At 42.7% G+C, this 16,503-nt stretch overlaps 1 protein-coding gene across 4 annotated transcripts in view; it reads left to right on the top strand.

Moving 5' to 3' along the window:
• ACBD5 (acyl-CoA binding domain containing 5) overlaps nt 1-16,503 on the top strand; it is a 308,366-nt gene that overhangs the window by 85,274 nt on the left and 206,589 nt on the right. For all 4 annotated transcript variants that reach the window (XM_086941614.1, XM_086941613.1, XM_086941615.1 and 1 more), the window contains 2 exons: nt 927-999; nt 15,169-15,283. In XM_086941614.1, the coding sequence (XP_086797740.1) occupies nt 927-999; nt 15,169-15,283 (188 nt within the window). The remainder of the gene's footprint in view (nt 1-926; nt 1,000-15,168; nt 15,284-16,503) is intronic.

The raw sequence follows: 16,503 nt of genomic DNA, 5'->3' as shown, positions 1-16,503 counted from the left end.
ATAATTTACAATATTTCCTCAAAATTTGAACCAGAACCATTAGTTGGGCTATCTGGAGTCAGTCATGCAAATTGAATTTTGTATACATCGGAGCTAAAAGCTTAAGAATGTGTTTCTATGTTAAAGAGATGTTATATTATATTCCATGTTTTTTACATTTTATGATTGCTATCATCTCTCAGTTCTGCCTATGTTGCCAGAATGATTTTATTAACGATTGGTGATTTATGGCATCAATATATCCGAAATGTAGAAAACAGAATTGGATGAAGGTCTTTGAATATATTTTGATTAATGTATTGACTTCAGCCCCATCATTGGTATACTGGTTTTTTTTCTGATATTCTAGAGCTAAATGTGAATGCACAAAAGCTTCGATCTCTGTTTTAATGGGTTTTTTGATTACCTAATCATGGAAGTAGTCAATACCTCTCGAATTTAAAGCATGATTTAACAAAATGAAAAGTGTTAGAAAGTACAATGTCTGCTATACACTATTTAATGGTACTGTTAAAATAAATTATCAAGATTTGGGCTCAATTTGACGCATTTGTGGGAGATGAAAATTAAATTATTGTGTTAATTATTTCAATGATTTACTCTTTCTGCTTAAATGTTTGTCATACTAATATTCAATTTATTTTTGTTTAGAATACTGATACTCAGACATTGAAGGCAATTCATTGAAAGTAGCAATATAATTCCCTTTATTAATCCATAAGGCATCAATAAACCTACTATATTAGATCCCGTATAAGTTTCATGTCCTGTATAACTAATGTAGCAATTTCTAAAGATTTGGATACCCAGACTAGTGGTGGGGTGTCCTTTTGGTAAGATTGCTTCAGTGAGTAATGGATTCTAAAACTGTAGATGTGCGGAGGTTTTAACGTTACAACTTATAGACCGATGTGTCTCATTTGCAGGGATGCCTGGAGTGCCCTTGGAGTTATGTCCAAAGAAGAGGCAATGATTGCTTACGTTGAAGAAATGAAAAAGGTTGGTTAATGTTTGATTTGTTTTGCAGAAACTTCCTTGATTTTAGGATGCCTGTGAACTCCTCCATTGTCAAATCTGGAAATGCTGTTCAGAAAGTTATCCTTGTGGCCAATAATATTCTCCATCCTAAATGATGTGTCTTCCCTCAATGTCCTCAGAGGGGTGTGAAGTGGTGCCATCAGCCACGGAACCACATAGGTTGTTGTGTATTTGCTTCATACAGGCGCTGCCTCATGGCCATGATGACGCCAGGATCAGACACTTTTTTTCTCTTTCTATTTAGTCTTTTTTCTTGACTTTGTTTGATTTGGTCATATTTCTCGAATCTCCATTGCCATTTCATATGGTGTTTTAGATGAGATCACTAACTGGAGGCTCAGAGTTACAGTAAAATGCAGCCAGAAGATATTAGGGAGACTAAGGTTGGATTTTCTGACTCTTCACCAAGTCCTAGGTCTGCATTTCACTTCTCTTCCAGAGGAAAGATGTAAGGTGAGTTGAACTTCTGAAGCGGTTGTCACACAAAAGCATGAGAAAAGAAGTGCAGAAGATCCTAATACCCATCCTTTTCCTCTCCCTGACATTGACTGCTAGACCGGTGCCAGCATGATGTCTACCCGGTTCTGCAGAAGTCAACAACCTCTTCCAGTGAACCAATGGCAGTTTTACATCCAATCTGACTGGTACCATTTCCTTAGTCACACACTAAGCGAGTACCAGACTTCAAGGAGTCTCTGCTTAGATGTTCAGACTCGCAGCCACACCCCCTACCTCCATGTGTTGACATCCACTTTACTGTCACAGAGTTGAGCTCTGATCTTAGACCCTACTGGTGTCTTGTAAGTAATGTTTATGACTCCAGCCTCTGATGTGGCTCCCTGAAAAATGCTTTTACCAACAGATTTAACATCTTTGACTGTGTTCTGTACTGGTATTTGGTTTGGTGCGGGTCGGCACATTCCTGATCAAGAGTCTTACATATAAGAAAATGTCCATTACACGTCCTAGGGTTGTAGCAGGGTTTCCGTTCTCCCACAGAACTGTGCATAGAGATCTAGAACCTCAGTGAGTTAGGATGATCCAAAAACTCATCTCAGTGTCAGAAATCTCCTTACCTAGCTAGCTACAGTGTCTCATGGATCATTATGGAATGATCCATGTCTTAGACAAACCAGAACATGATCTTTAGAATACCTCAGGAGTCGTGGAACACATGAACACTCTTTCGTTATATAATCATTTCAAACCAAAACTGAGAGTCAAAGAACACAAGTGTAAGTTTGAAATATTTATTATTCAATGCAAAGTTCTCAAACGCAGTATCTTGTATAATACCAAAATGCAGATTATAAAAATCAGAGTCAGCAGCATAGTCACTAATCCATAGTAAGCAAAAGGTGCTAGCATGTTATAATGCAATTTCTATAGAAATCTATATCACCTATATTTCGCGCACCCTATCTTAGCATATTATATTATATCTAGGAAGGTCTCATTTGGGCTTTAGCAGGGCGGCCCCATACCTCTCAATGTCAGTAGGAGCAGTTCACATCAACAGCTACCAGCTCTCTTCATGCGCAGCACCAAGTGTCTGCGTTCATTCCGTGTAACTCTATCTTAAACCCGCGTAGAGCCCAAAATGTTGGCATCAACATTATTTGTGTTATGTCTAATGTGGTGCGAGGATCAAGCCTCCCAGCAACCTTGTGTTAGGTTAATTTTAGAGTGTGCAGCTCTCAGTGTGCAGACAGTTGTACCAAGTGTACCAGGCAAAGCTGACAGCATAGAAATAACATATTATTCTCAAATAAACCACCTCACCGCTTCTAGGGTGAAGGCGACAACAACCAGTATGTGTCGTGTGCAAAACTGAAGCCGAAGGAAAAAAGGCTGTTTAAACGTGTAATGCACTCATGCTAACTTAACGCAATATATGTAACGAAGTATCCATATGACACCCCCCCATTGGTCCGAGCACCGTCAAACATAAGGGAAAAGGCAATATTAAATCAGATACAAAAATTGAAAGCAAAGTTCAATAATCTTAAGCTAAAATAAGCTAAAAATATGTATGAATGAATATGTATGAATGCCTACAGTGGCCTCAAGTCTAAAAATAAAAACAAAACTTTCGAACCAAAAGTTATTAGCCAGGTCTAAAAATATGAAAGTAGGACCAAGCCGCATCAATCCAAATGTCTGTAAGAGAAAAAACAAGGCACTCATCCGATATCCAAAGTCATGTGCCACAATGACGTAATCCTCAGCGACATCACGTGATTGAACCCTCCATCAGCTGAACACACTCCATCTCTCCAAGTCAGCGAGGGGAAAGTCATATTTCACAACAAAGCACTCCTCCCAGGCATGTCATGAATGGAAAGTATATGCAAAGAAAGTTGCAACAGCCTCCAGCATGAAATCACTGCCATCATCCGAAAACAGTTCTGCAATCCAATTTAGCAACGGGAAAGAACATACGTGCTCCTCCAGCATCGGATCCTCCTGTAACGTCAGAGGACAACTCGGTGGGTTCACCAGATCGCTGTGTGTCAGAAAGGCATCCGCCGCTGTAGAGATCTCCCATTGGCCCAGAACTCCATTTATTGCTGCCAAGGCCATAACTCTCTCGCCAGAACAGATCAACTCATGAGCCACCACGGGACGCATTAGCTGATCAAAATCGACGTCAGGAGCAGTCCTCAAGCATAGGCACAAATCAATGGCCCAATCGAACTCGCAGCTCAGGCAGTGAAACACAGGTTGGACACACGTGAAGTCGGTGAACCGAAATGACAATCTATAGGCCGTGCTCAATGCTGCAAGCGGCAATGTTCCATAGTAATTGAGCATCCGATTACGGCACAGTGTCAGGAGGCGTTGAACGGCGTCTTGCGCAGGATGGGCATCCATGTTTTATGAAGAAAAACACCAACAGAATGCCTGCGGCTACAGCCAGTAACACAGGTAGTCCACCAAACAAACTCGAAAAAATAGTGTGGAAAAACGTGGGAATGATACCAAAAACCTTCTCAAACGTAGTCACGAGGCCACTGCTGACTAACTTGAAAAAATGTGCCAGCCCAGTCGTTGAAGAAGCATTAAATATCTGGTGTACCAGCTCGCAGAAATGAAACGGCAAATCAGTATTTAAAAGCGCCTGCACCTCTGTGCGGGTGTTGGCTATGTGAAGGACATAAGTTTCCCGGGCCGAACTCAGGGTCACTTGTTTTTGAGACAAAAGGGCCCTTATTCTGCTTAAACCATTGAATTTTGCTTCCAAGGTTGGAATCCGTGGCCAGATGGAGACATCTGAAGAACCATGCGTGGGTGGGTATAGAACATTCTTGCAGCACACTACACGCTCTGATACAGTTACCACATATGCCACACCAATTAATAAACCACAACATAATTCGTTGTTTAAAAGTAAATAACTACCATTAGCTAACAATGTGAATGTGGGAACCATTGCTGGAACTGGCGTGCCTTTTAAAAAACATGCCAAATTTGGGCGGTCCTGATTACAAGAACCGTGTAACTGAATGTGTCTGCATATTAATGAATGGTCAGGTGACTGTGTGCATTCCTCACCATTAAGATTCACTTCTTTCCCATCCTTCAGACATCTGTATGTGTATGGTAATGACCATGCCTCATGTAGGAATGCATTGCCTAGTGGTTCATATCGTCCTATAGCAATATACCGCATACAGTTAGTAAATTTATATAAAGGAAATGGTAATGTAATTAAACCATGAATAAGCCATGTGGCAGTAGTGGTTTCAGCAACAGAAAAAGGCAAGGATTCTAGCTTCTCAATATGTAACATAGAAAATGATGCATCACGCATTGAAAGCATGCGCTGTTTTTCAGTAAGATTAAAAGGGGCGAAAAGGGATGAAAAGTTCAATGAGGTCCAGGGAACTCGACCAGCCTTAATTGTCTGTAGAGTCCAGGCAAACTGCATTACAGAACGCAATTGATTTTGACCATGGTATAACGTGGACACCTCATCATGTACAATATCAACAACAGAAGAAACAATATTATCCAATGTGTAAATTCTGGAAGAAAGCATGTTAATACTGTTATCGACCACTGCAAGCACTTTTTCCAAATTGGCTTGATCAATAGCCCTCAGGCGTTTAGCTGCTTCGACTTGTGAAAATTTCCAAATTTCATTGTAAACAGCATAAATAAAGCGTTTAGACCTACCCATAGTCGGGCCTTTTATAAAATCATTTAGCTCTATATTCTCATTCAACTGTGACAGATGCAGTTTAACTGCAGCTAAAGTGGAATGTTGTAACCAGTTCTGACACAATCTGCCTACTGAATAAGTTGTAACAGTGTGATCTGTGTCAAACCTGGGATCTGGCCTGATGTGTGTAAAACCTTCAGACAAACCCAAAAAACGACGTTGGCAAGAATCAGAGCTTCTTTGCCATAAAAGCCACCCATCTGGATCAAAACTGGAAATATTAAAGGAGGAATTCTGCATAAGTGCTTGTATCTCACTTATGGATAATGTAGTGAAATTACTCCAACCTGAATATTCTTCCAAATCAGGGATAGTAGGGGTATTTAATTTTTTAGATGTAGCCAATCCAAAACATGTTGTTTGGGAAACAGTCGAATTTAAAAACAACATGTGATTCGGGATGAGACATGCACGATGCAAAGCCTCAGTGCCTTGTACCTGCCAATCTTTGGTACCCCAAACCGATTTAAGGTCAATAGCATCCTTCCATAACTCATAGCCATCCACAGATAACCTTTCTAGAAAGGACTTTGAATACAACAATTTTGTGTCAGTTAGTCTAACTTTTGGCATGAATTTCTGGTTCACTTTAAAATAAAACGACTCAGGATTTGATTGATTAAAATCTGTAAAGTAAGAGTATTTTCCCAGAAACGTACTTGAGCTCCCCTGTAAAGGAGTAGGGCAATGTTCCCACTGAGTGTAATTCACAGGAACCCGCCTGGAACTTGTCTTGTGCAAGAAATGATTTCCATAATGTTGGTAACAAAACAAATCACCATAATTGACAGAATCTAAATACAAATCCTCATCATCAAAGGCCGCATAATATTTCAAATCAGAGAACAATGCTTCTACGGCCTGAAGATCCCAATCATCAGAACGAATATTTTGCTTAATCACATCTCCCATGTTTACTCTAAGCACATTAGGAACATTAATAACTTCTGTGGGGCCATGTATCTGAAACCTAACTGCATCCCACACAATCCCATCAAGGACAGGCCAAGCAGTAATTTGTACTGAATGTAAGTCTCTCTTTAGTCTGTGTGCTGAATGTGAGGAGGAAAGAGGGGCCAATGTTCCATTAAGGTACCGAATTCCTGTTCTTTCTTTCACATAATGGCCATCAATCAGGCGGAAAAAATAAAACACAAAACCAATTGACATAAAAAGATAAAATGAAAATAGTATCAGCCAAATGTATGTCCAAGGTGGAACTAAAAAATGTTTTTTAAACAACGTGGCATATTTTGCAATAGTCGATGGTTTCTTTGAAAGTTCCGAATCCGAGTCAAAAGAGAATCTGGACTGGTTAGCCAAACGAGCATGTAAATCGGACATAGATAAATCAGCAGGATCTGCATAGGTCACCTCATCAATGTTAGTAACAGGAATAGTATTTAATAAAGGACTTGATATGGCAGGCATCTCGAGGGACACCTCCTGATCTGCACCAGATGTAATAGCCAGCACAGAGTGCCTCACCATGGAAGGACAGGATACAGCCGGTGTCATGCTATGAAGAATCGGCCACCCTGTGTGTCTTGACATTGTCAATAGAAATAAATCTGTTTTCTTTACGACCTGGAAGTGGTGGTAAAATGACTGTTCTTGTGCCCTTCACTCCAAGGACTCGAACCGGCGCTCGATATGAGGGACCAAACTCTTTCTTGTTATCGATCTTCTCTCGAACCAGTTCTCCAACTTGGGGTAGCCAGCCAACTACCGGGATCTGCAACGCATCATCCGACGTGGAGGGCAAGTGTTCCTTTGCAAGACTGTCTCTGGTCTTTTGTAGATCCTGTAAAACATTGCAATGTTCATCTACGTCAAAGGCCGCGGCCTGGGCCTGGCAGCCTGCACCATCAAGGTCAGGGACGTACATCTTGATACCAAAGAGCATTTCGTATGGGGTCCGCCCACCCAGAGACCTTCTAGGGAGATTATTAAGCGCACGCTGCACGCCATAGAGGTGGGTCAGCCAGTTTCTACCAGTGCCTATAACATGGGCTGTCAAAGATTGCTTTAAGTTGCGGTTCATTCTTTCTACTACAGAATTGCCCTCAGGCCTGTAGGGACTTGAAAACTTCACCTGTACTCCCAACGAAACCATAGCATCCTTATACGCCTTAGAGGCGAAAGCCGGACCCTGGTCCGAATGGAAAGCACCACAAGCAAAGATTCCCACAAAGACACGCAAATCCTTAATGACAGTTCGCGAATCAGCGCTTCGATGCGGCCATACCCATACAAAGCGTGTGCATGAGTCAACTGCTACTAAGATGTATTTATACGCAGTATCAGAAGAAAAAGGACCGCAGTGATCCAAATAAACACATCCAAGTGGTTTATTAGAGATGTACAACTGTGTCTGAGGCGGACGCGCAGCAGTAGAAGGCTTGATCTGCTGACAAATGTCACACATAAGGACATAATCGCGCGTCTGTTTGTACAGTCCCCGCCACCAGAACCTCTGTTGTAGCTGAGATACAGTGGCTGAGACGCCCGCATGCGCAGACGCCACACCTTCATGAGCCGCTGTAATCAGAGAAGCTCTGCGATCCGAGTTGGGAACTAGACGCTCTCCAACTTCAGGAATTTTCACATAAGGAACCTTATCGGGACTTAAGTGGTATGTGTACTTCGAAGGGAACCCCGCAGGATATTTACCTCCCTTCGTCGTGGCAGCAACAGCTGCTAAGATGTCATCATCTATTTTGCTTTTGGACCTCGTGACCGCTGCCACTAAGTATTTTGATACCGCTGACTTCGCTGCTTCATCAGCAAGCGAGTTGCCAACAGCGTGGACTCCCACGCGCTGGTGGCCGAGAGTATGAATCACAAACACGAGCGGCAGTTTCTCTTTAAGTTCCGCCACTCGGACCCAGATCATTTTATGTTTTATTGTGCTACCCTTGGAATCACGAAAATCATTCTGAATCCAAAAGAACAAGTTCTCATTGTAAGACTGGACACAGTAGTAAGAATCACTTACGATTAAAGTCGTCACACTAGGATCTGCGTACTCCAATGCGAGCATAAGAGCACGGAGCTCTGCTAATTGTGCGGTGCAGTCTCCTAGTGTTTGCGTGTGCACGACACTGGACTTGAACTCATCGTTCACCATGGCACCGACCACAATGGCGCAAGCGGAAACGTAGGCATGTTTAGAGCCATGCGCAACCTGCGCCGAACCATCTGTGTAAATGATACAATGGAAATCCTCCAACGGCCGCATTGCTAAAGGAGCAGGATGAACAAATTCATACTGTAAATACTCCTGCGACCGTAAAGCGGCGTCAAAAATAAACGTGACATCCTGAGATGTCAAGGATGTAGCCCACTGAATCCACCGAGGGTGCAACGCTTTAGAATTCGGTACACTGGCTTTCGTGACCGCCTCCAAGGCAGGACACGGGGTAACAACCAACATGCGCTTTCCCTGCGACAGGGCACGTTCTTTAAGAATTGCCATCTGCACAGCCGTTAAAACTTTCTCCACAGTGGAAAAACGCAGTTCAGCCGAAGTGTACAAGTGTGACTTGTAAGCAATAGGTACAGTATCCCCCTCATTAAAAGTCAGGTACGTGAAACCCACCGTCCCAGGGATAATTCTTATCACCAGGTTGGTCTGGTTATCACGGGTCTGTAAGTAGTCTGAAGTGAGCAAATCAGCCTGCAAAGACTGCAGAATGGCTGAATGCTCAGGCAGCCAGCATGATTTGGAAAAAGATGGTTGTACCAAGGCATATAAAGGCTTGATACGCTGGGCATATTCCGGAATGTATGTCCTCCCGAAATTTAAAAAACCCAGTAAAGACTGTAATTTTTTCAGCGTTGTCGGAGAGCGCAACTGCGCGCACTTCTCCAGGAAGTGAGGAGCCAATCCCTTTCCTTCATGGTTAAGTTCATAACCTAGAAACAACACTGTGTACTCCGCAATGTGTGATTTTGCAAAGTTAAACTTGTAACCCATGTCTGCAAAGTTACAAATTATGCCGTTTACACGACACAGATGCGCCCAAAGTTCGTCGTCTGTGAGATAAATGTCATCCACATACGAACATGCAACTGGATCGAAACTCTCCAAAAGAGAGACTATGCGGGCGGAAAACACTCCAGGACTATTTTTATATCCCATTGGGAGTCGTTTAAACATTTTTTGTACGCCGCCGCACGTAAAACTGGTCCATTGGGAACTTAGACCATCTAATCTATGTGCATAAAAACCATTGGAAATGTCAAGCGTGGTTTTGAACCGTTTACGCTCAAGACTATTCACTAGGGCAGAGCCGTGAGTATTCTGTACTGCACAGTTACGGCAATGCGAGTTCAAATGCCGGTAATCCAAAACCAGACGATATGAGCCGTCCGGCTTGTTAACAGTAAAAAGGGGATTATTCATTGGTGACACACACGTTTCAATTACACCTTGATATTCCAATTGTTCAAGGATAGCCGCGACCGAAGCTTTAGCTTCACGCCGTATGGGATACTGGGGTTGTGGCTGCGGCTGTGACCGTAAAGGAATCTCATGGCTAGGGGACAATTTATCCCAGCCACACTGATTTCGGTACACAGCCGGCGCAAGCGCCAGAGCCCACTCTTCTGCAAAATGCAGCGCTTCCACTCTCGGTACAGTGTGCGCGAAACTGGGGAGGATTACCTCCTCCCCTCGCGGAGCTGCGAGAACAAAAGGTGGGGGCCAGTCAGCCTCCGAAAGCAAAATGTCATACGTATCCGAAAGATTCTCCCAAAATACCCCTTTTACAGTTCGCTGCATGTCACCTTCAATCAACAGGACAATTTCAAAAAGTCTTTCAGGGGGAGCAACATGTGTATCTGCTGTTTCAATCACAATAAAAGTCTCAGTCGCTGTCACCTTCAACAGTGGACGGAGGGCCTCTCTCACTATGGTAATCTCCGCCGCGCTGTCCATCAAGGTCAGAGCCCACGTCAGATACCGAAGCTGCGTTCTCACTATCTGGGGCATATCGATGCGCCGTTAAGGCAGCGACTTTCTTCTTGGCAAACTGCGGTCTCTTAGGCGTAGAGTCGTCCCGCTGATCCCCTTCACTTCGCGTGCGGGGCTGGCCACGTCCTTGCTGGCCACCCCTGCCCCTGCCGCCCCCTCCACCACCGGTTGACGGAGCCGATGAGTCCTGAAAGGAACGAGGAGAGCGTTGGTCAGATGCCTGATATCTGTCAGGCGATTTAATCGTAGCGCGATCGCGCAATTCATAAACGCGCTCTGACTGCGCAGGTTGTGAAGGCGCCGGACTCGAAACCTGTGTCTGTTGTTGTTGTTGCTTACCCTGATTCTGCTTTTTAGGCCAATTTTGTTTTTTGGACTTGGGCTGTCCACCTGTTTCCGAAGACTGTCCCTGGGGCTGCTTCTTTTCTTTTTCAAGAAAAACCTTTGCACCCTTAGAATTGCGGCCAACCGTTTTATAAGCCGCCACAATAATTCTTGCCAGCTGACGGGGTTTCTCGGCATCGGGAATTAACGCCAGACCATTTGCCACCTGAAAGTTCACTGCATCCCCTTTTACATTGGCAAGGATAATACCGCAAACTGTCTCAAATGAACCGTTCAGGCGCATACCCAACTCAACCGCCGACTCAGGTCCGTGATCATCTTGAACACGTTTGAGGATCGCAGACAGGTTCGACACTGTCGGTGTGCCAAAGCACCTCGAGTAAACCGCTGCAAAAGTCTTACCCCATGTCTCACAGTCAGCAAGTTCCGGGGCCAAATCTTTCGGTAAACTAAGCGTAAGAATCCGGTGTTTTTCACTCGGAGTCGTATTAGGAAACACAGCCTCCAGCTGGTCGAATTTCTCGGCAAGCCAGTAAGGAAAATCATCCTTATTGTCTGGCTTTCTGCCCATAACGGAATTCACCAAGACAGGACTGATTTTCAAACCAGCCTGTTCTGCCCGAAGCTGCGCACCTGCGGGGGCTGCGCCATGAATATTACGACCAATGTAATGTACAAGCGCTCTAATCACTCCAACCGCGACCTCATGAAGACGCCGCAGGTCAGCTACACTACAAGTGGTGCGATTAGGATGAGGAGTAAATCCACCCAAAGCGGGCCAATTTGTGCCCGGAATGGATAAAGGACCTAACCTCGGAGCCGTTAAAGAATGGGGTAGGACGCCACCAAACCAAACTCCGTGCTGCCAAGCATCGATAGGTACTTCCAGTGCCCTGTACGGAGCATAAGCCGCCGGTACAGCCGAGGCAGTGTATGAATGATAGACACCCGAATTAGCGTCCATTTCCGGAAATGTCACCCAGGAATAAAACAATTCGTACGGGTACGCATGTTCCGCACTCACCACTAGAACCACAGCCAAGCCTTCCGCAGGTACATTATATGCCCGCAAGTGGTCGCGAACCGCGACTCGGCTATGCTGCGCAATTTCCACGGCCATGTTAGCACAGGAAGTGTAAAGAGACAAAGAACAGTTTGTAGCACAACTGGGTAGTAAGTCAAAGAAACCGTTTCTAGAAAAATTCAAGCTTGAAAAGACCTATTTCAAAAATAGGTAGGTTTTTCCGACACCACCGTTTACCGGAAACGGGAATGAAGGTGTTAAGGTTTGAATGATATACTACTCGAGTGTCATGAAATACGGCCAACCAATCCGTTGGGCGCCATGTATCAGGGTTTCCGTTCTCCCACAGAACTGTGCATAGAGATCTAGAACCTCAGTGAGTTAGGATGATCCAAAAACTCATCTCAGTGTCAGAAATCTCCTTACCTAGCTAGCTACAGTGTCTCATGGATCATTATGGAATGATCCATGTCTTAGACAAACCAGAACATGATCTTTAGAATACCTCAGGAGTCGTGGAACACATGAACACTCTTTCGTTATATAATCATTTCAAACCAAAACTGAGAGTCAAAGAACACAAGTGTAAGTTTGAAATATTTATTATTCAATGCAAAGTTCTCAAACGCAGTATCTTGTATAATACCAAAATGCAGATTATAAAAATCAGAGTCAGCAGCATAGTCACTAATCCATAGTAAGCAAAAGGTGCTAGCATGTTATAATGCAATTTCTATAGAAATCTATATCACCTATATTTCGCGCACCCTATCTTAGCATATTATATTATATCTAGGAAGGTCTCATTTGGGCTTTAGCAGGGCGGCCCCATACCTCTCAATGTCAGTAGGAGCAGTTCACATCAACAGCTACCAGCTCTCTTCATGCGCAGCACCAAGTGTCTGCGTTCATTCCGTGTAACTCTATCTTAAACCCGCGTAGAGCCCAAAATGTTGGCATCAACATTATTTGTGTTATGTCTAATGTGGTGCGAGGATCAAGCCTCCCAGCAACCTTGTGTTAGGTTAATTTTAGAGTGTGCAGCTCTCAGTGTGCAGACAGTTGTACCAAGTGTACCAGGCAAAGCTGATAGCATAGAAATAACATATTATTCTCAAATAAACCACCTCACCGCTTCTAGGGTGAAGGCGACAACAACCAGTATGTGTCGTGTGCAAAACTGAAGCCGAAGGAAAAAAGGCTGTTTAAACGTGTAATGCACTCATGCTAACTTAACGCAATATATGTAACGAAGTATCCATATGACAGGGTCTTTCTGAAGTGGTATGTGAAGAAGGTGGTAAGCCTTCCCTGCTTCTCCCTTACTTTGGCAGGGATGAGAATGATATATCTGAGGCATTTGGTAGCTGCTTACTGTATACTGTGTAGTTGTTTCAAGCAGGACACTGGATATATTCCTGAAGGGATAATTGATTTTCTATTATACACTGACAGAAATATGTATGTCACGGTCTCCAAGCTGTTGCTGGTATCTCAGCCAAAGGTTCAGACAATATTTTGTATGACCAGCTTTATTGGCTTTATTGTGGAACCAGAGTGATTCTCTTTCTCAGATGCAATCTGTATGGCACCTGAAATGTATATTATCATTTGTGTTCGGAATGAGTGCAGTAAGCTTGCTTTGATGGTGGGGGGGGGGGGGTGAGTTTTTTTCCATATGGCATCAGCAAAATACCTGTTGAAAATTGATCAGGCTCTGGTTAAATTGCCAATCAGAATCGCGTTTGGGCCTCATTTCCTTTGGTTTTCCTCCTGTAGAGTGTCATTGCCTTGAAGAGTTCAACCTACCGCTCCTTTTAAAAAATCTTTTATACAAAACTTCACTAGCAGTTTTTAACTTCAGAGCTGCACAGCAAAAATCTAGGGACAGCTTCGGTAAATAAAGTCGATCCTCATTCCTTTCACGGCCCTGAAACATATCCACAGGAAGAAGTAAAAGGACAGATGGTACATTCAGTATGGATTACTCTGAGTCACCAAGACGTTGTCCACCTTTCAGTCAACTATTGAGCATGGAGGTAGCTATAAATAAGTCAATAGATATTCCCGGATAGGGGGTTATGCTATCTATGTAATTGGTAGCTTTATTTTATTTTATTTATTTTATTTTAAATGTTTTATATAGTGCTAGCTTGACCCGTAGGTATCAGAGCGCTTTACATACACACTGTAAAAATTAAAAAAAAGACGGAAATTGCATTACATAGTAGGCAGGTAGTAAAGAAGCAAACCAGGGATAAAAAAATACAGAATGAGAAATAAGGTGTTTAACACCGTCAAGTAGCTTAGTGGTTGAACAACACCTTTCCCATTAAAAGTTTAGTTTGTTTTATCACCCTCTTAGATATTCTTTGCAATTCTACTCTTATAAAATGGACCATTTATTCTGTTTGCTCTTTTGATGTAATATTATAAAGCATTAAAGCTCTACAAAACTCTTGTTGGTTCTTTTGGTTCGTCAATAGTTTATCCAATGCTTTGAATACAGGAGTCAATATTAGGCCTGTGCGAATTTTTTTTTTTTTTTTTTTTTTTTTTTTACTATGCATACACTATTTCACAAATGTTGCAGTCGGGTAATTTTGCACACATTTATGTATTGGGACAGCTGTCTCCAAAACCAATTGTTACCAGTTCTTTAATATATGCCTACAGTGGGTAGTAGCAAAACATTTTTATTGTTAGGTTATTAAGTCGTATAAATGTCAAAGAATAACTGCATCAATATATGAATTAATATGCGAAAACTTCTATTCCGGGTGACCCTCCTCTACAGAAGTAAATGTTTTGTCAAATTCTTCTAATAGAATCCCCAATAATAATCTATATGCACAATGTTTCTTGTGTATCAGTTAAAAATGATTGGAATTAAATCACTTCCATCCTAGACATTATACTTGTCGCAGAGCACCATCTATATGAAGCACATCTATTTACGGAGAGCAAAAGGAGAACTGCCCTATGCACTGGCAGTTTGGTCTGGGCTGTTCCTATTTGCAGCAGGGTCAAGACTGATTTGCATATGGCTGGGTCCAAACTGAGTTGGCATGGTGGGTAAAAGAATGATGGTCTGGGATGCGTCCCCGAGGGATTGTCAGTGATTAGACAAATTGCAAGCATTCCTTCCATCACCTTATGTGTGTTTGTTGTAATTTTGCCTACCTCTAAGCATCATCTCACATATCTTTTTGAATGGGGTTTTATTGGATATTCACCTAATTTATAGTACATGAATACATTCATATAGTTTGTTTCCAAATGTATCTTATGGCTTGTTGAAGGTGGGACAAGTGATGTATTTTTTGGGTGAGCCCATGGAATATTGTTGCCACTCACTTATGTGCATGTTCTTACACTAGTATTGACTTTTGATAATGTGAATTAGTGAACAAACAAAGGTGAGTTTGGTGGTGTATAGATTGGAGCACGCAGTACTATTATGGTACGCTTTCCCACTCAGACACTTTAACTGCAACTGTTCCCAGTGATTTATTTATTTAAGTGTTGTTACTCATGCTGTTTTCTGACTACATATAGATCCTTGAAAGTATGCCCATCAGCGAGAAAGTGGAAGAGTTACTTCAAGTGATTGGCCCATTTTATGAAATAGTGGAAGACAAAAAGTCTGGACGAGGATCTGGTTTAACGTCAGGTGGGTTGCCTTACATAGATTGCTTCTATGTTGCTAGACTTATACCCATTATCGTTTGCTGTTTGAGTCAAATCATTTGTTTTAATTTAGTGCCTGATATTCCTAAAGCATTGTTTTCGCTAATCACTTTGTGTTACCAGTGTTGTCGGCTGCCGTTTATGATGCCATTCCATATTCCACATAAATGAACTGCTGAAGGTTTTCTTTTCAGTCTTGAAAGTCGGATAAACCCCGCTTGCAGATATGTTCAATGAATGTGGCCACTCTAATTGTGTAATGTTTTGATTGATGTGTGCTGCAAAGCAATTCTCAACACTTACCAGGTGTCCTCTTGCAAAGATTTCCAATGTTGTCGTGCTTCATGGAAAAACCCCCCCAAAAAAACGGTACAGGCTTCGATGAGGCGGTACAGATGGTATTTTTGGATTTATTCTTTATGAAGATCTTTATGTAAATTGGTTATTACATGATAAACATTTACTCTGTATGCCACACAGTCTGAAAATCATATAACTAATGTGTAGTTGATATTTATAGATGCTAAACTTGCATCTTGTCATGTTATGCATCTCAACTTCAAACTCTTGCACTGCCAAAGCAAGTTTGACAGTTTCATGTTTAACAAGATATATTTAGATAAATTTGAGATCATGCATATTTTTTGTAAACGTTATTCCCACTTGTTTTTTTTAGGTCTCCGCCTGCGAAAGACTGTGCACATGCGCAGTCTTGCTGGTGAGACTTAATGGGATAGAGAGAACATCACTAGCGAGGTTAAGCCCCTCTCCTCTTCTCCATTAGCTGGGCTCCTAACCAGTGGCCAGCCATTGGAGAAGAGGTCCTAGTGACGTTCTTCTTTCTATCTAAGTCCCATCCTTTTCAGACTGGGGGGCGTATTTTTGACTGTTTCTTTACATTATTTGATGTTTTTAGGTCTCCGCCTACAAAAGACTGCACACATGCGCAGTCGAGCTGGCGAAGACCTAAAAACATCGAAGAATGTAAGAAACAACAGTCAAAAACATGCCCCGCAATCTGAAAGGGACGGGGCTTCCCAGAGGTCCTGACAGGAATGCGGAGAAAATGCCTCCAAGGGGGCAGAGGCCCCTTTTCAGCAGCCCTGGAAGTGCATCAGTCCGGCTCTGCGGGGAGGGGGCGGCTGCATCGCACACAGCCGCTTGCTGCAAGCTGATGTGGTCGGTCGGCATAAACGCCCGACG

The sequence above is a fragment of the Lissotriton vulgaris genome, chromosome 10, assembly GCF_964263255.1.
Source record: "Lissotriton vulgaris chromosome 10, aLisVul1.2, whole genome shotgun sequence".
NCBI lineage: Eukaryota > Metazoa > Chordata > Amphibia > Caudata > Salamandridae > Lissotriton > Lissotriton vulgaris.
The sequence above is the reverse complement of the archived record's forward strand: the minus strand, read 5'-3'. Positions and strand labels throughout refer to the sequence as shown.